This window comes from Astyanax mexicanus, chromosome 13 (genome assembly GCF_023375975.1).
Source record: "Astyanax mexicanus isolate ESR-SI-001 chromosome 13, AstMex3_surface, whole genome shotgun sequence".
Classification (NCBI taxonomy): domain Eukaryota; kingdom Metazoa; phylum Chordata; class Actinopteri; order Characiformes; family Acestrorhamphidae; genus Astyanax; species Astyanax mexicanus.
Window position 1 is genome coordinate 23758411 of NC_064420.1, and position 24813 is coordinate 23783223.

General features: G+C 37.7%; 4 protein-coding genes across 7 annotated transcripts; 1 reads left to right on the plus strand and 3 right to left on the minus strand.

Annotated features, from left to right (window-relative positions):
- Positions 1–754: 754 nt before the first annotated feature.
- LOC103035064 (acidic leucine-rich nuclear phosphoprotein 32 family member B) lies at positions 755–5321 on the plus strand. Its single transcript, XM_007237494.4, has 7 exons — positions 755–985; positions 2706–2855; positions 2971–3093; positions 3674–3854; positions 4083–4195; positions 4778–4838; positions 4965–5321. The coding sequence occupies exons 1-7, from the start codon at positions 932–934 to the stop codon at positions 5033–5035; spliced, it is 753 nt and encodes a 250-aa protein (XP_007237556.3). The 5' UTR covers positions 755–931; the 3' UTR covers positions 5036–5321.
- A 1939-nt stretch (positions 5322–7260) lies between these two features.
- On the minus strand, positions 7261–10481 carry LOC103034313 (high mobility group protein B2). 4 transcript variants are annotated; one of them, XM_015602504.3, is made up of 5 exons: positions 10340–10481; positions 8547–8695; positions 8281–8432; positions 8024–8198; positions 7261–7716 (listed from the first exon to the last, which is right to left on the minus strand). In XM_015602504.3, exons 1-5 carry the CDS (start codon positions 10464–10466, stop codon positions 7546–7548), a joined length of 774 nt encoding a protein of 257 aa, XP_015457990.3. In that variant the 5' UTR covers positions 10467–10481; the 3' UTR covers positions 7261–7545. The 4 variants fall into 4 exon arrangements, with proteins under 4 accessions (XP_015457990.3, XP_007237553.2, XP_007237554.2 ...); XM_007237491.3 differs by having other exon boundaries at positions 10213–10350; XM_007237492.4 differs by lacking the exon at positions 10340–10481 and adding an exon at positions 9995–10109.
- Positions 10482–11215: 734 nt separating this feature from the next.
- On the minus strand, positions 11216–16781 carry LOC103036323 (high mobility group protein B2). Its single transcript, XM_007237500.4, has 6 exons — positions 15964–16781; positions 15720–15871; positions 15256–15430; positions 14921–15066; positions 13090–13172; positions 11216–12654 (listed from the first exon to the last, which is right to left on the minus strand). The coding sequence occupies exons 1-5, from the start codon at positions 16459–16461 to the stop codon at positions 13118–13120; spliced, it is 1026 nt and encodes a 341-aa protein (XP_007237562.3). The 5' UTR covers positions 16462–16781; the 3' UTR covers positions 11216–12654; positions 13090–13117.
- A 1702-nt stretch (positions 16782–18483) lies between these two features.
- Positions 18484–23990, minus strand: LOC125780663 (high mobility group-T protein-like). The gene is made up of 8 exons (XM_049463207.1): positions 23883–23990; positions 23448–23596; positions 20389–20487; positions 20007–20112; positions 19579–19727; positions 19285–19430; positions 18969–19143; positions 18484–18766 (listed from the first exon to the last, which is right to left on the minus strand). The coding sequence occupies exons 2-8, from the start codon at positions 23592–23594 to the stop codon at positions 18629–18631; spliced, it is 960 nt and encodes a 319-aa protein (XP_049319164.1). The 5' UTR covers positions 23595–23596; positions 23883–23990; the 3' UTR covers positions 18484–18628.
- Positions 23991–24813: the final 823 nt, after the last annotated feature.

Sequence of the window (24813 nt, forward strand, 5' to 3'; positions counted from 1 at the left end):
GATTTTAAGCAGCTTCTTTTGTCTCCTCCGGTATTCGGACAGGCAGCAAGATGGTGCCACTAAATCAGTTTGCAGGTCACAGAAGAGAGGAGGGGGATCGGTAAATTTGGGGGGCTGTATAATCCATAGACTGTGTATGGCTTTTTTTTACAGTCTTAGGTATAATCTGATATGAGCAGAAATCTAATATCTAGTTTTTTTTGATCGATCGTTTGTGCTTGTGGCCACTCGACGGCGCTAATAATCCGCGCCATATACGATAAAATAAATGTCTATAAATATAAATGTCAATAAATAATTTATTTGTATCTTTATTGTACTGTGCAAAAGTTAGTTTTAGCTTGAATTTTGAACCATGAATTTTGTTAACTTTTGTGTATTAATCTTATCATCTTTTGATCTTAATTAAATCAAGTTGTATTATTATTATTATTATTATTATTATTATTATTATTATTATTATATTCTTATACCATTTTTTATCTTTTATTTACTGTTATTTTATTGATTAAATGTAGTTATTATTTTCTTAATTATGTCAATCCCTGTATTTGTAAATGCTCGGCTACACTGAAAATGAGGGTTGCCCTCAATGTACTTCCGAGTTAAAATACATTTTGATTGATTGATTGATTGATAAATACATAAATAGATAAAAAAAAAATCAATATAAATGTCTATGCTCCGCGGTGCTCACCGGCGGGGGGCGCTAAGTGCTGTTTTTAAATGCAGCACTTGAGAAGCTAAAAGCGCGTCAGTGTGAGCGTCACTCCGCGTTTCCACCGCGCGGCGCTGTCGAGTCCAGAAAAACTCATTCAAAGCCCTCGATTCCGCTGTGTAAAGTCGCCTTTGTGTGTTTCTGTACTCCAGCGCTCTCTTTGTGGAGAAGTGCCCCAGCCCTGTCCGAGGTTTTAAAGCTCCTGTGGGAAAAATGGACATGAAGAAAAGAATTCACCTGGAGCTGCGGAACAGGACGCCCTCAGACGTGAGAAAACCGCTCCTGCTGAACTTGCAGAGCTGAGCTCGGAGTTTTAGCTGCTTTAAAAGAGCTGCTGTTCGCTGTTGTTTTCAGAAACCGCATGGTGTCTGAGATTCTGACCTGGTTTTCTGGTTTTAAATGCCTGGTGTTCATTAATTCTGGTTATTTTCTCTGGATTAGATTTGAGTTTGAGTTTGTTTAGGTTCAGTTGGTCAAAGCGCTGCAGTGTAACCGAGGCGCTCCGTTAGTTTGTGTGAGCGGTGTTTAACAGTGTGTTAGTGGGGGGGGGGGAGTCAGAGTAGTTTAATTTAACACAGGTTTTCGTAAACAAGATATTTGCATTTTAACTCCGGTAGGACCAAATTTAAAACGGCATTCTGAGCGAAACGCTTAAGAAACGGCGAGGCTACGAAACGTTAGCATTTAGCTTAGCCTCTTCCCGCCCTGAGCGTTAAAGTGTGAAGCGCTAAATTTCAGAGCCAAGATTAACAAAACAATTTCTTTTTAAGTGTTTTAGCTCTAAATGATTATTTAAAGTGAGTCTTTCAGTAGCTACACTATATTTAAAGAATCCGGTTCCTAAAACAGTAGCTTAAAGTTTAACCCCTTAACAGGACAGCATTTGTCAATTTTCTGCCTGATACTGCAGACCTAACACACCTAAATCTTAAATATTTCTGTTCAAGCATTAACTTACATAAAAAGCTTTAATGTTTGATAGTAAACGTTACCAAAAATCCTAATTGGAATTGAAATGTAAATTATTTTTAAAAAATTAAGTAAATCTCCAACTTTTAAAAATGTAATAATACTGATAAAATTGGCACTTTCCTGATCTTCATTTTAAAATCAGGACAGGTCATGTCCTCCAAACCTCAAATTTGGGTTTGATTCCTGTAACTGATCTGGAATTATTAAGTGGAGTAGAGAGTAAACAGGCAGCTTTTACTTGTAGTGTCTTGTAGGAGATTTCAAAGATCTCAAAGTTTTCAGAATGTAAAATAACCTATTTTACTGCAGAGACAAGGGCTTTTTTATCACCTACACCTGTAGCCTGGATAAGTCCCAAGGCCTGTAAAGGGGATAAACATCAACATGCATGCATTTCTTAGTCGCCAATACAGTGAATTACCTACTTACTTTATTTACTCTTATTTATTTTACTACTAAATATTGTTAAATTGTGTAGAATAAAATATTTCAGCAGTATTCTTTACATATTCTTCTAAAAGAAGGATCAATCCCATGTTTCCTCTACAAGGAACCAAAACAGATCTCCCTGATGAATAATATGATAAAAAATAAACTTCTAGTGATTATTTAGTTAGTTAGTTTGATAGTCATATTTCCTTTTTTCTCAAATATTTTCAAATTATCTGACTTCTTTAGTTTTATCAGTGTAGAAAACTAAGTGACGATCTGTCTCACCTAAAATCTAGGCTAATTTTAAAATGCTGATTAAAATGATGCTGAAATTTTGTCAGATTAGATCTTTTGCTGCCAGAATAACTAGCCTAATATGTAAAAAAAATGCACAGTTTATTTGTAAATAGCACATTTAGTTTAAAATGTGCTAAAAAAAAAAAAAAAACTGTTTTGCTCAGCCTGTTAACTAAACTGGAAACAGAAGGAGTTTTCAGTTTTCATTTGCTGTTTATCTTGGGGGAAAAAAAATTATAATAATAAAAAAAAAGTAAATTATAATTTTGTCTTTGCTTTTTCTCAGGTGAGAGAATTAGTGCTGGATAACTGTCGGTCAGATGAGGGGAAGATCGAGGGCCTCACTGCAGACTTTGTGAATCTGGAGTTTCTCAGCTTGATCAATGTTGGCCTGACGTCCATCTCTAACCTTCCCAAACTAGCCAAGCTCAAAAAGGTGAGCATGATGCATGGACTGGTGTATGATGAATGTGTGTGCTGTTTTAATTGGTTTGTGCGGTTCTCTGAAATGTTGTTGTTGTTGTTGTTTTTCTATTTGATACTATGAGTAGCTGGAGTTGAGCGATAACCGAATCTCAGGAGGACTTGAGGTTCTGGCAGAGAAACTCCCCAACATTACACATCTCAACCTCAGCGGCAACAAACTAAAGGACCTGTCCACCCTCGAGCCTCTGGTGAGCCTCAGCCTTAAGTCCCCCTTGATTTTAAAGTTTTTTTGTTAGTTTTTTTTTTTGGTTTGGCATCTACTGATGTGTATGTAGACTAGAGCAGCACAACAAATTTTAGCAATGTGCACATTATTTAGTTTATTTTATAGGATATTCAATTCCACATCAGGCAAAAATATTTTTTTTCTGCTTGAAACAAAATTGGAATATGTACATTTTTTTTTTTTTCAACTCCTCTCGTTCAGAAGCAGGTTATATCGGCAGAATATAAATTTTTGTTACTAAAATTCTAGGGTCAGGACCTCACTAATTGCTGAAGCAACCTAGTGAAAAATTACAGTATTTTTTTTTAAATATCACAGAACAAAATATAAATTTTTTTCTTTTCCTAATTTTGTGTCACCTTTATTAAAACTAAACCATGAATTTTAGTTGTCACTTGTAATAGACACTGGCGACTAAAGAAACCACAACTCAAGAATGTCAACAATTATATATTTTTCTGGACAGTAGAGACTGTTACTCCCAACAAAAGCTAAATAATAATAATAATTATTTTTTTTTATGTATGTCTCTTCTATTTCAGAGAAACCTAAATCGTCTGAAGAGCCTTGACCTTTTCAACTGTGAGGTCACAACCCTGGACGACTACAGAGGCAGTGTGTTTAAGCTCCTCCCACAGATCACTTACCTGGATGGCTATGACCCTGAAGATCGTGAGGTATCAGACTCTGATGGTGAGGGGGGTGAGGAAGATGAGGACGAAGGTCAGTACTGGGGCGTTAATGCCTTTAATAACAATACCTGTTTATCTCTATGTCCAGTTATCTTACCCTGCATGTGTCTGTAATCTTAACCAATTATGATCTACTTTGTTACTCCATGTTGTGTTCAATAGTGCAGATTATCATTTAAACATTAAAAAATATTTTTTTGTGTGATTTTGAGCACACTAACTGAAATAAAATCAAGACTTTTCCTCCTATCTTTTAAAGTAAACTCTGAGGGAGAAGAAGAGGAAGATGATGAGGAGGAGGATGAAGATGGAGAAGAGGAGGATTTTGATGAAGATGATGATGCAGAGGAGGAAGATGTGAGCGGGGATGAGGTGAATGATGCAGTTCCACCAAAAAAAAACAAACAAACAAACAGAAAAAACAAATCATTGTTCACATGCAGATTCAGATGTTTCACTCTTGAGAGTATCACTGGACCTGCACCACCTGCTGGAGGTTTTACATGCCTCTACATCTAGTTTTATTTGTGACCCTATTTACACCTGGTCACTACATGTGCCTTGAGTCTCAGGATAAGCCACAAAAAAATGCAAGCGTAAACACACCGAAGGAGAGGTGAGTTGGGTCTTGTAGGTCTTTGCTCCACTTCAGCCACACAGCACTGACACTGGATCAGGTGTTTTTATGGGTGTCTGCATTAGAGCCCAGAGCTAGTTTTTGGCGAGGTCCTTCCATCAATCTGGATGGTAGCATTTGTATGGGTCTGCATTCCTTTTTGTTTGTCAGTTTGTCACTTTCTGCACTTTGCCTGCAAGTCATCTGCAAACTGCAATTTGACTAACTAAAGGCTCAAAGAGTGTAAATGCATGTAGTTTAAATCCACCTACTAGTCATGTGGCATGATGACCAGGTGTAAAAATGGTATGTATTCTTCTGTTCTTTAATGCTCTCAGGAGGAAGACTCTGGTCAGGAGGAAGAGGTGGACGATGAGGATGATGAGGACGATGAGGATGGTTAGTGTTTTTTTTGTTTGTTTTTTTTTTTCTTCATCCATTAGTATTGATCAGATACTGTCTGTACTCTGAGTGGGATTTAAGGGTCTGTTAATAATTTTTGATTCTGACTTGCTGTTTCTGCAGAAGATGAGGATAATAAAGGAGAGAAGAGGAAACGAGACCCTGAGGATGAAGATGAGGAAGATGACGATTGATCTCAGTCTAAAGTGTGCATGTGTTTGAGTGTGAGAGGTGTGTGGGTGTGTGTTAGATGTATTGTTTGATGAGTGCAGATCTCCAACCAGCCTTGTCTATGTTGGTTGAGTGTTTTTAATGCTGATAGATGTCTCTGAGGTATTTTTTTTAAAACCAGACTTTTGTCTTCATTGTATGAATGGCTGTAAACTTTTTTTTTTTTTTTTTTACTTGTTAATGAATTTCATCTGTTGTTTTTCTACATCAATGCCAAATTACTTTTGTAAATAAAATCATTTTTCTATTTTTCTGTTTTTTTGAGATTCCTTCTATTGCAGATAATAAAACAAAATGAAAGTTCAGTCAGAGGTATTAAGGGAAGGCTTATGGATACCAGTAACACTACAGTTTAGCCTAAGGGTGGGATTAATCCAGCCTTATGTTTGTGTCCATAAAGGAAGTGAGGGTAAGTAGATCAGAGGTGACAAACCCTGGTCCTGAAGGCTGTTGTTGGAAACAGTTTCTCTAGGGGTCAGTATTAATACTAACATGCCTTTTGTGCCTGTAGCAAAGCTACAGTTTAAATTTCATCGTTACTGTCGATCAGTTTTTCAAGATTTATGAGATCTTTGCCTGAACTGTACAAAAAGTAATTTCAAATAGTTTTATTTGGTTTGTATGCTGCCTTGATTAAATAACCATTACATTTGTCATTTTCATAAACATATCAAGCTACATATCCAACAATTACTTGCCCAGTATAACCCTGGCCCTTTATGAAAGAAACCGCTGACCTTTTACACTTTTGAAGGGTACACTTGAACTATTGAATTATTTTCTTTTCATATTTTGCTGCTTGTCTCCATATTAAACTAGGTAAAGATGGGCTATCTCCCATTACTGGGAAACTAATATAAAATAAATATAATCAAAATATATATTTTTCAAAAGTCAAAACTAAAAGTCAAAATATTTGATTCTCTAGATCCACCACACTTTCATCACATGCAGATTTTTGTTAAAGCGGTCCACCCTACAGTGCAGCTTCTGCGTAATCTCATGGTCAACAGTATCTTGAGATTTCATTTCTTTAGAGCGTTCTGGCATCCTAGAAAAATAAGTTGCTTTATTTTATCACATTTTACTCATTACCACACAGGGGTGTGAAAACTCAAAATATTGGTTAATACAAATCGCTCTTGAAGGCTGGAGGAAGTCTTAGCAACATTAAGATTTGTGTTCTTTATATTGTTTTGTGTGAAAGAAAAAAATGACAACATACAGTAGTTTGGATCCAATCTCAAAGAAAACCTGTAAGGCTGCTGAGGACTTGAGACTGGGGCTGTGTTTCACATTCCAGCTGGACAATGCCATACCCAGGGTTTATACACAACCAATACATTTTCATTACTTTACCTTAATAATGATCTTTAAAACATCAGCAGAGACATGGCAAAAAAAGGTTAAACTGGTTATAACAGGTCTATATTTCACTATTAAATGAAAACACTAAAATTAGATTTTAATAGCTGATATTTACTGCATATTTTGCACATCTCTGCCTAATATCAAAAAGAAGCCAGACAGCATTAAATCAGCATTTTTCCTTCTCATTGTGTGAATCTACAGTTACAGTTAAGCTGAAACTCCTACAGTTATAGCTAAAGCTGACCCACACAGATAGATAGCTAATGGCAAAAGATTTAGCAGATTTACCCAAACATTAAATAATTTATTTTAAACCAAAAGTCAATAAAAGAAAACATTTTTCAAATTTCCATTACTTTTTCAATGCTTTCTGGGTATTTTTCTTTTTCCAAAACATATCCAGTCCTGGAAATTGATATTTTCAACTCCATGACTTTTCCTTTCTCCAGGTTTTTCATGCCCATATGAACCCTGATACAGCTACAGTGGAATGGTTTAGATTAAAGCATAATCATGTGTAAGATTCTTGTGTTAAAATCCTGACCTAAATTGCAAAGTTAAAAAAAAAAAAAAAAAAAAAAGTGGCAAATCAGACTTTGTGCAAAAATGTAGGGCGTTCCACAGTGTGGGCTTAAGAAGTTACATTTGACTGGATATCAGGATTGCTAGAAACCCTCTATTTGACTATAAAAGACTCAGCAGACTGGAGTCTTTGTGTACTTCCCACTATACAGCAATATCTGATTAAAAAACGTTTAATTTGGTCAATTCCATTAATACATTTTAAAGTTAAAAAACACAAAAGATGAACTCCATGAAGAGTGCAAAGACCACAGCTTTATTACATAAAAAAGGTACTCTACACATTGTTGAAACAAAAACTTATAAAAATAAAGAAAATCAGAACATCTTCCTGTCCAAATTATTGCTTAGTCTGTTTAAAACAAACAAAGAAAAAGACCCAGAAATGCATCTCCCCGCTCATCCTGAAATAATGGACAACATGAAAAATCCAACACGAGCACACACGCACACTAAACTCTACCCAGGCAAGTCAACCTGCAAAACCATGTCAGAGTCAACACCCACACAACAACACAAATTACTCGTCATCTTCATCCTCCTCGTCATCGTCCTCTTCGTCATCATCTTCGTCGTCTTCATCATCGTCGTCGTCGTCATCGTCGTCAGCATGTGCTTTCTTAGTGGAGCCTGTAGGTCGGCCGGGGCCCCTTTTAGCAACACTGCCTCCAGAGCGGTACGCAGCGACTTCCTAAAGAACAAAACTATATTAAACTCCATCCATAACGTGAGAAGAGGCTCAGTGCTACATTATGATCATTTTAATCCCACAGTCCAATCGCAGGTGACAAAGTAACAAGGTCTGTTTCACACATACAGGAGAAAAAGGTATGTGGTCCACTATCAGACTTGAACAGTACTGTAGTGAGATTTAACTGATTAATTGGAAAGATTTTGCTACGACTGACCAAAAACTACAGATACAGAAACCACAATCCATGGCTATAAAAAAAAAAAAAAAAAAAATAATAAAAAATTCTGAGGAAGAAACACCTCACCTTCTCATACTTCTCACGCAGCAGGACAGCCTTCTGATCGAAGGGAGAACGATCTTTTGTGCTCAGCTTGGACCACTTCTCACCTAGCTTTTTGGCAATCTCACCAATAGTTAGGTTTGGGTGCTCACTCTTCACCGCTGGTCTGTGTTCCGAACAAAAGATGAAGAATGCTGACCTGCAAGGAGAAGAAAAGATCTCAGTCTCTGCTCTAGGAACGTCCTACAACCAAAGTCATAACATGCAGCATTACAACTTACGGGGGACGTTTAGGTGCATTTGGGTCCTTCTTCTTTCTCCCCATCTTTCCCATGCCTTTTGGGGGAACGTAGCTCTTCATCTCTTCATCATAACGAGCCTTGTCAGCCTTCGCCAGGTCCTCAAACTTCTTCTTTTCAGATGGAGTTAGAGCCTGAAATGGAGTTAGACACCATTAAGAGCGAGGAGGCATGATACACCAACCACAAACTTTACACTGGGGTCAGAGTATTTAACATTTATGCCACACCTACACGCATGAACTCACCTTCCAGTCTTCTGAGCATTTCTTGGAAAACTTGCCAAAGTTCACTGAAGTACCAGGGCTCTTCTTTTTAAGCTCATCCCTAGAGGACAGGACAAAGAATGCGTACGCAGAGGTCCTGCCTTTCGGTTTGTTTGCGTCTTTCACCATGACTGTGAGAAAGAGAGGGAGACAAATACGTCAAATGATAACACAGGCCCAGCATGACTGTTCTTCCAACGCTGTTGAGGTCCAAATTGCTCATTTATTTCAGCGGAAGCTTCATATTAGATTTTAAAATGCTTTAAACTAGTCATTGTGGTTTAAAAAAGATAGTTAGCTAATAGCTTAAATCATCCAGGTAAAGGGAGAGCTAGTTACTTGGTCATTTTGATTTAGCGACCACTGTAATTATGCTGGTGCACTAAATAAACCACCAAACTAACCAACTTTATAACTTAACATTTTATTTGGCACACGGCTTCAATCACACAGGCGCAATACTTTTATCCACTATACGTTTAGTACATTTTTGTATTAAGCCACGTTGTGTTTATTCTTACATTTTCTTAAATAAACTGGTTTAGACTGACCAATTCCCCATTCCTCCTCCCTACAAGTCACTTCATAATATTAAAAGTATAACCAGGTCGAGCATTGTCAAATAAGGTTTTTAATTTATTTAGTTTATTCAAAGCGACATTAAAATGAGTAACGTTACAGTGAGCTAGCTAGCGTTTACCAAGCTCAACCCAACCTAATAAAGTTAGCTACTAAAAGGACGTTTGTTTTAAACGCTACCTCAGGGTTTATATGGCGTATATAGCTAATGCTAGCGCAACATTTTACACAAGAGTTCCTTTGCGAAAAGAAAAACGCTCCAATAAATGACATAAGCTGAAAACGCTCGTTAGCACACGATGCTAATGCTAGCTTAAGCTAGCTAACTAGCCAGCTATAGAACAATAGCGCACTCCCGCTTAATCCTGTAGCTACCCTCCCCCAGCGGAGCAGCTGGCTAATATTACAGACCACCGACATGCCCGAGCAGAGTGTGTGTTGAGGCAATTTTAAAATTCTGAGCAAATTCTGAGGTAAAAAAAATGAACACCCATTATCCTCTGCTTCCCCACAGAAACTACCAAGGCTTGAACTGAAAGCAGAGTTATTCAGTTAAGCTAGCCAGGTTAGCATCGCGGACTAGCTACGCTAGGTGAATGGCGAGCTCGGGGAGGTTAGCCGACTAGCATTAGCGAACTAGAAAATCAGCTACACGGCTAATGCTAACGCTAATCAACAAAGCGTCAATTCAGCCGCATCAGTAAAATCACACACAGTACTCCCTCATACACACGGACAGAGAACCACAGCTAATGCTACAGCCTCGCTAACTGACTGACTGACCGACTTTATAACACACGGCCTCACTCTCCGTCTCGACGGCAGTGTGTGGTTGCTATTCGCTTTGTTACCTGCTGTAGTTCGCTAGCTAACAGCTTGAGGGTTAACGTTAGCTGCTGGCGTGATATCCCGTCCAGCTCCGCTACGAGACGCACAAAACAAGCGCAGCGCACCCCCCACCACCACCACCACCACCACCACCACCACCACCACCCACTCTCACACACACACGCACATACACACAGTAAACACCGCCTCGATTAAATATTAGCTAAAGCACAGAACCGACCTGACGGGCGTCCAGAGCAGCGTTTAACTCAGTAATTCAGAGACTCAAATCAACCAGCCATCCACCTCCACTCCCGCCAAAGAAGCTGCTCGGTTACTAAGGGCAACACGCTGCTTTTTACACTAACCTCGCTGCGGGTCGGGCTGCTTTTGAAGCGCAGTCTGCCCGCTTCCATTGGACAAAGCCCCGCGTGACGTAACGCGCCAGCCGGCTTCCAACAACACACTGTCCAGCTGTTGTTTAATGTAGTACATAGTAGCTTGTTATACAGCCCCGGAAAAAATAAGAAACCACTTAAAAATTATAAGTTTCTTTGATTTTACCAATTGAAAACCTCCGGAATATAATCAAGAGGAAGATGGATGATCACAAGCCATCAAATCAAGCTAAACTGCTTGAATTTTTGCACCAGGAGTGACATAAAGCTATCCAAAAGCAGTGTGTAAGACTGGTGGAGGAGAACATGCTAAGATGCATTAAAACTGTGATTAACACCCAGGGATTTTCGACCAAAAATTGATTTTTGAACTCACTCTTTTTTACTCTTTTGAACTTTATGAATATAAATTGTTTTCTTCACATTATTTGAGGTCTGAAAGCTCTGCATCTTTTTTTATTTCAGTCATTTCTAATTTTCTGCAAATAAATGCTCTAAATGACAATATTTTCATTTGTAATTTGGGAGAAATGTTGTCTGTAATTTCTATAATATAACAACAATGTTCACTTTACTCAAACATAAACCTATAAATAACAAAAAAAGAAACAGAAAACAGATTCATAAACAGAGATGTAAATATAATCTCAAATCTCAAAAATAGACGTATTAAAAACCTTTACAGCGAAAGAAAACTTCAATTGAAGTCAGTTTCCTTTTTTTCATTTAATTTTCAATTAAACCTTCAATGGAAGTCACTGAGATAAGATGTATTCCATATAATTCTGGAGCATTTCATTTATCTTGTAATTCTTATACAACATAAGATCAACTGCCAGAGTCATATTATGTCAAAAAGTGGAAAAATATATTTATTTGAGATATGAGTTTTTTTGTGCAAGAGATTAAACATATACACAGAATATACTGTGGGGAAAAATACAACCAGTACCATATTTGGGCAAGTTCACTTTATTGGCACAAACAGAAATGTAACCAAGGCTTAATAGAAAAAAAAATAATAATAATAAAATAATTAGTAGAGTAGATGCTGTGTATATATAGAAAGGAGGAAAAGGAGAAGTCAGGATGTGGTCCCTCTCTAAAAAAATCAGTTGTTTCATTGTAGCTTTTATTTAATACATTTTTCACTTAGATGAATGGATGAGAAGGAATGATTCGACTTAACTGTTGGAATGATTTATTACAGTGAGAACATTGTTTAATAACTTTTTAGTTTAGTTTATTAACTTTAATTTATTTAAGTTAAGCAAACATTTTAAAATTACAAATATTATTCATAATACTTCAGGGACACTGTTGAATTAAATTATTGACTTTACAGGATAATTTGTGTTTTTTTTCCCTTTTACAGATACTGCATAACCTGACCCCACAATCTCGGCTCTGATTTCTTAATTCAAACACAGAATTAAAAATCCCTGACAACAGAATCAAAAGAACTGCAACTAATATCTAAATGGACATAGGTGGTAAACAGAGCAAAAATGTAAAAAAAAATAAATATTTAAATGTTGGAGGTTCTGCTTATACAGAAATCACTCAGTAGAATCAGAATCATTGACAAAATAAAACCCATAAACATACACACTCAAATACAGTGAGGGAAACAACTTAGAACTTTAAAATTGTTCTGAAAATAGCTGAAAATAAAATAAAATAATAATCAATGCAATATTGTTAAAAAAAAAAAAACTAAAAACAGTGGTGTAAAACAGAACTTGCTATTTGTAATGATTCCTGTAAACAACGAATGACCAACAGCCTCGGCATGAAGACTGACAGTGTGAAACAACAAAAAAAAGCAGCAGTGGCTATAAAACCAGCATTTTATTCCTTAATGTGGACCATTCTGTAGACCATGTTGTTGGAATACTTCAGGAAAGGATTAAATACAGATACATGGCTGTAATACAATGCCCATATTTCAGTCTTAGTGGTTCTCTACATGGGTTCAAATTATTTAGAGACCCTTATGTGTATGAACACAAATAGAAGAACCTCTGCTAACCATTCAATAATATTGTTAATACAGAAAGAAACTCGGTTTTTAATTTTTAATATAAAAGCAATATACAGTATTTTATGTGTGAGCATGTGCAAGTTTGTGTGTGTAAATGTGAAAGAGAATGCTCTGGCACTTTGGTGTAGTCTTGGTGTACAGTCTTACAAGGGTATCGGGCTAAGAAGCGACAATCACATGTCAGTGAGCTGAGGCCGGAGATCTGACACATGGATGGAGCAATTTCACCTCCTATAGAAAACTGTAGTAAGTAGTAAGCTGTTACATTTGAGCTAGCACACAATGACAATGCACAGTAATATTAAAAACATCAGGTAAGATATAAACACGATGCTTAACAGCTGTGCTGAAATATAAGCTATTTCTAAATTGTACTGTATTTTAAACTTTACAGTATTAAATATGGGCATTGGTGGCTCACTGATTAAAGCACTTGATCACAATGTTATGGATTAATTACTTGTATCTGATAAAATGCCACTTTTGAGCCCTTGAGCAGGTTCTAAATCTTATGTAATCCAGGGCAACTGTAGCACAGCTGGCCCTACACTCTAAACTGGGCTTTCTAAATTAGGATATGTGCAAAGAACAATCTCATTCTGTACAATTATATAAGTGACAATAACCCTATTCTTTAATTTGTGAAGTCAAACATAAAAAAGTAGATGTGATTTACCCAATTAACAGCCACCCAAGGCAGATTCTTATGATGACTCTGCAGTTCGTGACGAGCCAGCACTCATCTCTGGCCATGCAGCTCTAAAGGGTAACAGACAGAACAGAAAAAGACCTCCACTAAGCAACAGTCCTTTATAAACAGTGCAGCTCTTCATTTGCAAACCGTCTCATATATTGATTAGCAAATCAAAACCTGAGGCTCATCACCAATCATATGAAGGAACTGCTCGCTGAATCAAATCTCCCAGCTTTAGAAACTCTCAGGATTTCTAACACTCACCAAGCATGAGCTCTTCTAAACAACTAAAGTCTCTGTGATATCCTGCATTATATTATAGACAGAATTTTTATGTTTGTACTAAAGTAGCATACTTTATATTTGTATTAACTTCGTTTTGGTTAACAGTTTTGGCCCAGTTCTCCAGATCCTAATGAAGTTTAAGCCCTATATGAATGTCATTTGTTTAAACTGGGCAGGTGGATTTTCTCAGTGATTTTAGTCTTTTCTAAATAAACTATTTTGGGCATTTTTTTCCAGCAGCACACTTCCAGGTCATTAAAGATTCAGATATACCATAATGTTATATTTGTCCTGTGCAAACTGATGTGTCTAAATATTCCTTATTATCACTGCTTTTCTGGAGTATAGAGAAGCTCAAGGAGGTGTTTAGTTCACACACAGCACAGACACCATGGGTCATTAAAGACTGTGGCAAACCTCAGTCAAATCAAGGCAAGCCAAAAGACTCTAAAGGCAGCTTAAGGTAAATTGTTGCCTAATGCCTGCATGCATGTTAAAACAAGAAGCTGCTAATTAGGCATCAGGCATTTTAAATTCACCTATCTGTAATGACATTTCTATAACGACTCATGTTGGGTGGATTATGGATCACAAATGATACAACTAAATATTCCACAGCAAAATCTTACTTTTTATTTGATTTTAATTTTAATACTTTAAAACTTTAATAGGTTGAAAATAGAACTGTTGTGCATAGAGGTGTGTAATAGTGTCTGTATTGTTAAAAAAAATCCAAAAGTGTGGTCTTTTTTGTAGCTGTTTTAGTTCAGCAAATACCATAAGTGCTGTCGGCTGAAGAACTGAGCTGTATTTGGTCTAAACTGAGTGGCTGATTTTTGCTGACTGGTTCTGAGGGCTGCTAATGCTGCAAACTTTCTCGCCCACACAGATACGGATTCCTACCTAGTTTGCTGACATCATGTTTCAGGTCAGTGAAAACAGAGCCCTTGAAAGCTGTTCTCTGGAGTGGAGACGTTGTGACTGATAACTAGCTGTTTCTATTGCACTATTTACTTAGTGGTATTTAAAGACAGTTTTATTTATCTATTTTGTCTCATCATATAAAAGGAGTATAAACAGAATATTCTTATTCTTCTATGATTAGGACCTCCTCAGGACCACCACGGAGAAGGTATTATTTGCATTATGGGTCACAATCAGCACTGCAAAGGCACTGACAAGACAGTGACTGGTTAGGTTTGTGGTTCAGACACAGAAGTGCTGCTGGAGTTTTTAAACACCTCAGTGTCAGAAATATTGAGCTAAAAGCATCCTGTGGGCAGTTCTTCAGACCACTGATGTAAAACTAGAGGATGCCCAAAACAAACTGTTCAGCAACAGATCAGCTTCTGTCTTTCACTTTACTCTACACTGTGAAAAAACAGTGGACAGTTATTTAAAAACCCCAGTAACACGGGTGTGTCAGTTAAGAGATTATGGTAATAGTTGTTAGTTAGGTGCCCACACACAAAAATATCTACTCAATTAAAGCTTTCTGCATAAGCAAAAGAATGTTAAGAAGCACTACTCTTTATCATCTTCTTCTTCATCATCCTCGTACTCTTCTTCATCTTCATCCTCCACATCTTCTTCTTCATCTTTCTCCTCTTCATCTTCATCAGCTTCTGTCTGGGCAGCCTTAGTGGAGCCTCCAGCTAGGCCAATACCGCCATCCTGCAGGACAAAGAAACTGTTAGAGCTCTCGAATGACATGTGAGATCAGTTCTCTATCACTTTTGCTGATAGTATTTTTAGCCACAGACCATAAGTAGTGACATTAAGGGATTTATGCATCTGGAAAGCATAGAGCATTAAGATTAATCACTAATTGATGTAAGGCTCTATATGGGAGCAACACATCACCTTTGCTTGTTTCTCACGCAGCAGGATGGCTTTTTGCTCAAAGGCCGAGCGTTCTTTTGCGCTTAGATTGGACCACATCTCCACCAGTTTCTTGGCAATTTCGGCAATAGACAGGTTTGGAAACTCACTCTTCACTGTGTTCCTGTGTTTAGCGCAGAAGATAAAAAATGCAGATCTACAGAAAAAGAACAAAAGAGAGAGAGAAAGAGGGAGATCGGTCTTCACTTTTTCACATTTTATTCTACAGCGCTAGAAAAAATCTGGAAAAATTTAGAGTGCACTTATTTTCTAAATCAGTTTCTCTGATTTGTTATTTATGGGTATATGTTTCAGTAAAATTAACATGGTCTTCTTATTTTATAAGCTATGGACAACATTTCTACCAAATTCCAAATAAAAAAAAATTAACTTAAAGCATTTATTTGCAGAAAAGGAGAAATGGCTGAAATAACACTGTGAATTACAGAGGTCGTTTAGGTTCAATGGAGCCCTCCTTTTCTATCTTCCTCTCCTCACTGCCAATTGGGGGTATGTAGTTCTTCACCTCCTCATCATAGCGAGCCTTATCAGCCTTTGCCATGTCTTCAAATTTCTTCTTCTCATCTGGACTTAGAGCCTGCAAAAACCATAGAAATTAAAGAGGCATGATACACCAACCACTGGCCTTTCACCTGAGCTTCCACAGGGGTCAGGACATGTCTCAATTACCTTCCATTCCTCTGAGCACTTCTTGGACAACATGCTTAGGTTCACTTGAGTATCTGGGCTCTTCCTTTTAAGCTCGTCCCTGCAGGACAGGACAAAGAACGCGTACGCTGAGGTCCTGGCTTTTGGCTTGTTTGTGTCTTTCACCAAACGCCTGCCCAGACCCATGCGCAACAAGCTGCGATGCACTGTGTGTTCCGACACCTTCTGCTCACGACCAGCATTGACTTTTTCTGCAAGTTCTGCTACAGTTGCTTGCTTGTTGGACTGGACCAGACGGGCTAGTTTTTGCTCCCCGTGCTCATCAATGAGCTTTGGTCGGCCATGGCCTAATCGCTGGTTCACTGGTGGACCTTCTTTGGACCACTTTCTGTAGGTGCTGACCACTGCAGACCGGGAACAACCCACAAGACCTGCTGCTTGGGAGATGCTCTGACCTAGTCGTCTAGCCATCACAATCTGTCCCTTGTCAAAGTCGCTGAGATCCTTACCTTTGCCCATTTTTTCCTATCTTATAACAGATCAGTCTTAAAAACTTACTGTTCACTTGCTGCCTAATACAGCCATCCCTATGACAGGTGCCACTGGAACTAGACAGACCATCACTAGTGGAACTGGACAGTGGTTTTAATGTTATGGCTGGTTGTTTTGCATGCTAATATTAGCTGCCTAGGTAAATCTACATGTATGCATGACAAGGTTCAGTAATGATATTCTGGCTTAAAATAAAGCACTAGGTTGTTTAGCTAGCATTAGCATCCGGTGCTAATGCTAACTAGAACAATACCGCAACCCCGCTTAACCCTGCCCTTCCCCCCCCGCGAAGCAGCTACCGACCACCAGCCCCCACCATATCTGAGCAGTGCTGCCCCCCCTCTTCTGCTTTCCCCCCAAAAACAAGTTTAAACTACAGCAGAGCTAGCGTTAGCATCACAGGCTAACCTGCAGGCTGAAGCAAGAGCTTAGCTATCCACACAGCTAGCTAATGCTACTTTCATAAACAAAGCGTCAAACTCTATAATTTATAAGCTTTATAAGTCATTAAACACGCAGTTTATACACAGAACCCAAGATACGCCCCATATCCGTCTCTAAACTGTGTATTCAGTATGTCAGCAGCACAAACACACACACTCCATCATAAGCATCACATCGCTGCAGAAATCCTCCCATAGCTACAGTACTGGCAGCCAGGCCATAGCGACAGAGGGCGTGGTCAAAGGGCAGGCAACTTGTCAATCGCTTTCGGCTGCAGCCAATGAGATTAAACATTAGAGTTACATTAAATTTCCATAAGCCAATCAGCAGTCCGAGTTACTTGTACATGATTTTCTACCAGAGTCGAAGAGCTCAACCAACGCTATACACTCAGTGTCCAACTTCAGCATATCCACCTTTTTCACATACCAAGGTACACAGACACATTACCCTCACCTATTGCACAGTTGAACATGGGAGGGTGCTGCAGAGGCAGACATTTTTTTTATTATTTTCTCATTTTCTGAAAATAAATGCTCGAAATTGCTATATTTTTATTTGAAATTTGGGACAAATGTCTGTGGTTTATAAAAAAAAAAATGTTCATTTTACTTTATATGCATATGCTGTCCAATCAAAAAAACATGTATCTTCAAAAGAGCAACTTTACAGAAGCAAGATAAAAACTTAAGTTTTAATGGAAGTCAATATAAAAATAGTTTATGTTAGGTAATTTTGGATAACTTCTATAGCCCCATTCACGAAATTTTGACAGTGTAATGTGTCTGTGTACCTTGGTATGTAGACACTAACAACATTCGAATTAATCAATAATACTGCCCTCCCTGCTGACATCCAACCATTGCCTCACCGCTATCAGAGGCACACTGCTGCTGTTGCAGCTTAGCCAATCTGCTTTCTCTCCCGCCCTGCTCTCCTTCCCAACATACATCACACAGTGTCCCTCACAAACTACCCCTCCTATTTTTTTCGGCCTTTTTCAAATTTAAGCTTAGGGTGGAGTCAGCAAAAATCAGGCAGTTTAGCACCAATTTAATTTCTTGCCCTCTTAATGTGTTTGAGTGAATAGCCTTATCTGAGTTATGTTATAACCCATATTATGGCAATAACTACTCAACTAAATTTAAAAAAAAAACTTTCATGAAATAAAGGTCAATCAACACGAAGATATATAAGAACTTTGAAAGTCTCCTCAGGTGCAGTCGCAAACACCATCAAAAGCATTATAATATAACTGGCTCTCATCAGGATCACCCTAGGAAAGAAAGACAAGAAAGACAAGAGATACCTATATTGCAAAAAATAAATCATCAGAGTTACCAGCCTCAGAAACCGCACATTAACAGCACCCCAAATAAGATACAATCTTGACTGGTACTGTATGTATGTATATATAAAGCCACCCTGCACTGAATTGTGGGGCAGCTGGACTGTGTTCTCTGGAAGGATGGTGCTGAAGATTTTTGATGCCCTTCTTTAACTTTACTAAAATGAAATATACAAAGTTATGAACTCAATAAACAGTTCAAAGGCAACAGTTTTATTATATTAAAAAAATCTACACACTATTAAAACAAAACATACACATAAGGAAAGAAAATGACTTCTTAGTCTGTTTTAAAACAAACAAACAAAAAAAATCTCCTTTCCACACTGCTACACACACACACTACTCATCGTCCTCGTCATCATCATCATCATCACCATCTTCATCATCTTCATCCTCATCATCATCTTCGTCCTCATCGTCATCCTCATCATCAACCTCAACTTTAGTAGAGCCTCCAGCTTGACCAGGCCCACCATCCTGCAGAACACAGAAAGTGTTGGAGTCACACATAAGAAGAACCTCACTGATGCTATTCTAGCATGTGATACATTTACTCCACATTTCTACACACAGCAGATTTCACACTGGACTAAAATCCTACCATTTAACCATTACAAAATATAACTAGTCATCTGCTCCTAAAGAAGAGGAAACATTGCAGATTAAAGCAACAAGTCACCTTCTCTTGTTTCACACGTAGTAAAGCTGCTTTCTGCTCAAAGGGTGAGCGCTCTTTTTTGCTCAGCTTGGACCACATCTCTACCAGCTTCCTGGCGATTTCACTGATGGACAGGTTGGGGTACTCTCTCTTTACTGTCTTCCTGTGTTCAGCACAGAAGACAAAAAATGCAGACCTGCAGAGGAAATACAAAGATTAGCCTTCACACTAGAAACCAGATGACAATCTTAAAAATCCATAAACTGTATTCCACAGTAACACAAGTTATTGTGCTGGCACCATAAAATGTGAGACAAGATCTAGAACACTAAATTACACGGGTCGTCTAGGTTTGTTTGAGTCCTTCCTCCTTTTCTTCTCACTGCCTTTCGGGGGAATGTAGCTCTTCATCTCCTTTTCGTAGCGAACCTGGTCTGCCTTTTCCATGTCTTCAAACAACTTCTTTTCAGAAGGGTTAAGAGTCTGCAAACACCATACAAAGGACAGAGGCATAAAACACTGATCAATCACAGACTTTCCACTTGACATTCCAAACAGTTTAGAAAATTCTCCATCCATTTGCAGTAACAAGCTCATTATTAAGAGGGAATATGTTTGCATATTAACCCACCTTCCACTGTTCTGAGCATCTCAGGAAGAACAAGCTTAAATTCTCTGGAATACTCTGCCCTTTATTTTGGAGCTCGTCTCTGCAAGACAGGATGAAGTATGCATACGCAGTGTTCCTGCCTTTTGGCTTGTTTGGGTCTTTCACCATGACTGTAATAAGGAGAAAATATGTAAGCAAACTATAGCTGGAAATGTAAAATATTACAGTAAATATTTCAGTCTAAAAATATATATATTTTTTAAGTCAAATATGGGGCTTTTAGATGTTTATTCACTGGATAAACTAGTCCAGGTGCTTCCATGTTTGTTCAGTTTTGTTCACAGTTTGATATTATATGAAAAAATAGCTGTAATTGAATTATTTCATGTACCTCTGGATTGTATCTGAAATTCTTGAATTGTATTAGAAGTTTTCCTGCATAAACATACCATAATCATCCTTATAATCATAATCCTCCTCATGCATTTCATCATCGTCTTCATCTTTAAATTCTGCATTCTCGTTGGAGCTTGCAGCTTGGTCAGGTCCACCATCCTGCAGAACACAGAAAGTATTAGAGCTCCAGTGTCACATGGGAGAATGGTCGGAGGGGTTGTGTTCAACTTTCAAAAAGAGGTGTCAGTCACTGTTACCAAATTCTTTTATTATTTTAGCATTAGGTTAATTTCACAAATCATACCATCACTGAAGCACTTCACTTCTCTTTACTCCTACTTTTACAACTAAAATCTATTCTGTAATCATTTACATTCTCTTCTGTAATCCTTCATTTCTCAGAATCAAACACTTCAGATGGAAGCAACACATCACCCTCTCAACTGGAATGTAGTCCTTCATCTCCTCATCATAGCGAGTCTGGTCAGCCTTCTCCATGTCTTCAAACCTATTTTTCTCAGGAGCACCCAGAGCCTGCAAACACCAAGAAGAGGCATGATGCATCAACTACAGACCTTCCACAGGGTTCAGGATTTTCCCATCCACCTGCAGCAAACTACTAGTACAGGCATTAAAGCATTAAAGTTGAAAATTAATAGACAATCAATTTTCCAACTTAATAATCGATTTTCTGATTTTAGAGGAGAAACTTTAATTAAGCTGAATAGTGTTTATTAAATCTGTGGAACATCTGTTAAATCAAGGAAATTATCAATTAAATGATTTATAAAACCAAAGCACAATTTATTGAAGAACTAGATTTTTAAACTCAGGGAGAAATTGATTAAAGTAAAGAAATTATTTTTTTAAACTGAGGGATTAGGCTATGAAATCATTTGAATGTTTACTAAATGCTAAAGCTAGAGAACATTTGTTAAATGAAGGTAATGCATTTTTACACTGAGGGAAGGATTTACTGAGAGAACAGTCAATTAAAAGAATGATCAATCATTAAACTCAAGGAAATGGTATAATAAGTAAAGGGAAACATTTGGACACAGACAGACCACTTTATTTATTCCAGAGGATGTAATAATGTGTACATCGGTAAAGAACTGTAAAAACAATACAAATAAGAATATAATAATAACTACAAAAACAGAAAAATAGGCATTGTGCTGCATTATTGTGCACAGTGCAGGTAAGATAGTAATAAGTGTCGCTGCACTGAAACAGTATAGCGGATAAAGTGTCTGTGCGTTGTAAACAATCAGTGAAGTATATGTATAATATGCAGATATGTATATGTTAGTACTAGAATCTCGACTTGAGTAGGAGTTGAAGTATTCTTTATTTATCATACTTAAGTGGAAGTACTTAAGTATTAATATTTTTTGTACTTAAGTATTGCATGTAGATTATTTTAACTCAAGTACTAAAAGTAAAAGTACAACTTTTGTATATTTTGCTGTTTAGTCATTACAGAAAGCAGTGAAAAGTTTGCAGAGCAAAAGGCAGAATGGGAGCGGTGCTGTCTTCTAATAAGTTTAACTTGACTGCTTGATTTACTCAACACAGTGTCAGTGCAGAGCATCTACCTCTCTGGCAGTGATAATGTTGGTTTGGAATTATTCTTAAAGTTTTCAGAATTGTAATGTGTAACGATGCAGCGCATAAAAATATACTGGAGTAAAAGTATTAAACGGGTATATTCCTAGATGACAATGCCACGATTCATGGGGCTGGAATTGTAAAAAAGTGGTTCAGGGAGCATGAGATCATCACCATTTCACATATGGATTATTCACCACAGAGTTCAGATCTTGACTGCACTCAGAATCTTTGGGATGTGCTGGAGAAGGCTTTGTGGGCTTTGTCTACAATCATCAATGCAAGATCTCATTAAAAACACTGGATTGAAATAAATCTTGTGACATTGCAGAAGCTTATCGAAACAATGCCACAGTGAATGCGCGCAGCAATCAAAGCTATAGGCGGTCCAACATACTATTAGAGTGTGACCCATTTTTAGGGTAGCTTTTTTTTTTGCCCAGGCAGTGTATGTATGAGTGAGTGCTGTAGGCAGTGTCTGAAGAGTGGATATGAATAGTTAAAGGACAAAGTGTTTGAACTGACATACTTGAAACTTTATAACGTCTCAATAAGTTAAGTTGAGATGAGATGAGTTGTACAGTGTGATCGCTGTTGGTAGAAATGATCTCCTGTACTGTTTTTTTCTGCAGTTGAGCTGGATGAGTCTGTAGCTCAACTTGCTTCTCTGTTTGTCCAGTCTCTACCATACCTGTCAAGTCTCCCGTTTTGGCCGGGAAACTACCGTATTTTACTCCTCTTTCCCGCCGTCCTCCCGTATTAGTATTTTCCCGTAAATTTCCCGTATTCTATTAAAATAAAAATATATATATTATTGAGGACACAGGGCACTGACCGCTCTGTGTCTCTTAACCAATCGTGGAGCCGATTCAAGGAGAAAGTCCCGCCTTTCAGGAGAAACAGCCAATCAGCTTGCAAAGGAGGGTCAGTGTGGGCAGAGAGCCCCCCCCCGTCGCTGTGAGTTCAGGCAGCTAGTCGGAGCTGCTGATGTTAAAACATATCTGGATATTCAGCGATTTTTCTAAAAGAAAGGTAACGGTAGGCTAATCATGTAAACTGTGATGATATTTTTCTGATAGCTGCTTAAAAATACTCGTCTCCAAAATAAAACACACAGATTAAACCTTTTAAAATAAAAAATACAGCTTGTGACTCAGTTTAACTAGAAATGTGGAGAGGACCGAAATTAACTGAACTAATCAGGGGTGGAGTGATCAAAAGGAAGAAGTATTAATTAAAATTTATTGTGCAGGCCCCTTAGGACTAATTTTTACTGATGAAACATATCTGGTCCATGTCCTTTTAGTAAAAGCTCATGATACTATTTTTAGGTCACCAACAGTAATTTTGCAGAATTTGTGCACCCTTTGTTCAATTTTAAATCCATTAAATAAATAACAAATATATCATATAAAAGAGTGCATTTATTACAAAAAAGACATGAAATCTTAATTTTTTAAAAAATATATAGAAAAGGGTTTTTAATTTGGCTGTATTAAAGGAATGACATATGTAGGAATGTCCACAACATTTCAGATTCTGATAATCTAATTGTAGTGTGTAAGTGGTTCACTTGTGGTTATTTTAGATTTTTTGTAAACCTGTCTTAAAATGTAAGGGATACTGAACCTTCGTTGGGCTGGTGGGACGGCTTTAAGCGTACAGAGGAAAATATCCCTTATTTTTAAATCTAAAACTTGACAGGTATGGTCTCTACATTGCGGAGGGGGTGTGATGTGTTGTCCAGGATAGATAATAGTTGATTAAATCTATAGGAATAATTTATTAAATCTAGAAAAGGATTTGGTAGGTTGAGGTAACATTGGCAGATTAAGGCTAGATTAGTATACTGAGAGATGCTGTTCATGGACATGTGAACCCACCTTCCACTGTTCAGAGCACCTCATAAAGAAGGTGCTTAGGTTCTCAGGAGTTCTCTGACCATTATTTTGAAGCTCTTGTCTGCAGGACAGGACGAAGAACGCATAGGCAGAGCTCCTGCCTCTCGGCTTGTTCGGGTCTTTCATCATGACTGTAAAACATGCGGAGGCAAACATTAGTGAATTAGGCTTTCTAAATCTCAGTATAAAAGCAGCATGGTTTTGAAATAAAAATAATGCTAAACTGGCCGGTCAGTGACTCCCTGCACTGTGAGAGGCTAACTAGCTCTTCAGCTAAGCTAGCACAGCTACTGTGATTACACCATTCATCACACAGCTAACGCCAGTTACTCTGTCAGAAAGAGAGACGAGAGAAGATGCACACAAGCACAGCCATAGCTTTATAAAACAGCTCAGAAACACACAAATTAACATCACCTGCTTTGTTAGCTAGTCAGGTTATTAGCCACAGGAGCGGGTTCTGGGTTTGTTTTCATGCCCCGCCCCATCAGTGACGTCATGTTCGAACCGACTCTCTAGAACTGTTCGAGCAAAATGAATCATTTGATCCAGTATTACAGAGTTTAGTGAATGAGTTAATGAGTGACCCATTCCCAACAGGTAAACACAACACTGATCATTGATTGGATGTTTTTTTGGGGTTTGTTTCAGTTATATACAGTTAGAGAGAGATATTCACTGACAACTAATTTTACGTTTATTTGCTTTGTTTAGGTTTTATATAGTCAGACATATTTACATATTGACCACTGACGTTGTTTATTTGTCTTTGTTTTACTGCTATATCGAGTTATACAGTTAGACACATTCACTGAACACCGGCTTTATGTTTATCTGGCTTTGTTTAAGGTTTATACACCTAGACTTATTCAATGACCACTGACGTTATGTTTATTTCGCTTTGTTTTAATGTTATATCGAGTTATATAGTTACACATATTCACTGACAGCTGACTTTATGTTTATTTGGGTTTGTTTTACAAATAATGTAATATAGAGTTTTAGAGGTAAACACTATCATGGACAACACACTTTATGTTTATGTGGCTTTGTTTTAATGTTATACAGTTGGACATATTTACTGACCCCTCCCTTTGTGTTTTATTTAATGTTGTTTTAATGTAATATAGAGTTTTACAGGTAAATAAGATAAATAACCACTCATTTTTGTTGAATAGCCTCAACCAGCCCAGTATGCCCCCACCTTCCTAAAATACAATGCATTTAGCCAATGCTCCCAACAGGTTTACAACTCTTTATATGTAGGGCCACAGAATTGCCAAAGAAATGCAAAGAAATAACTATTTTTATACCATTAACAATCTCAACGTAGAAGGTGGCAAACAGA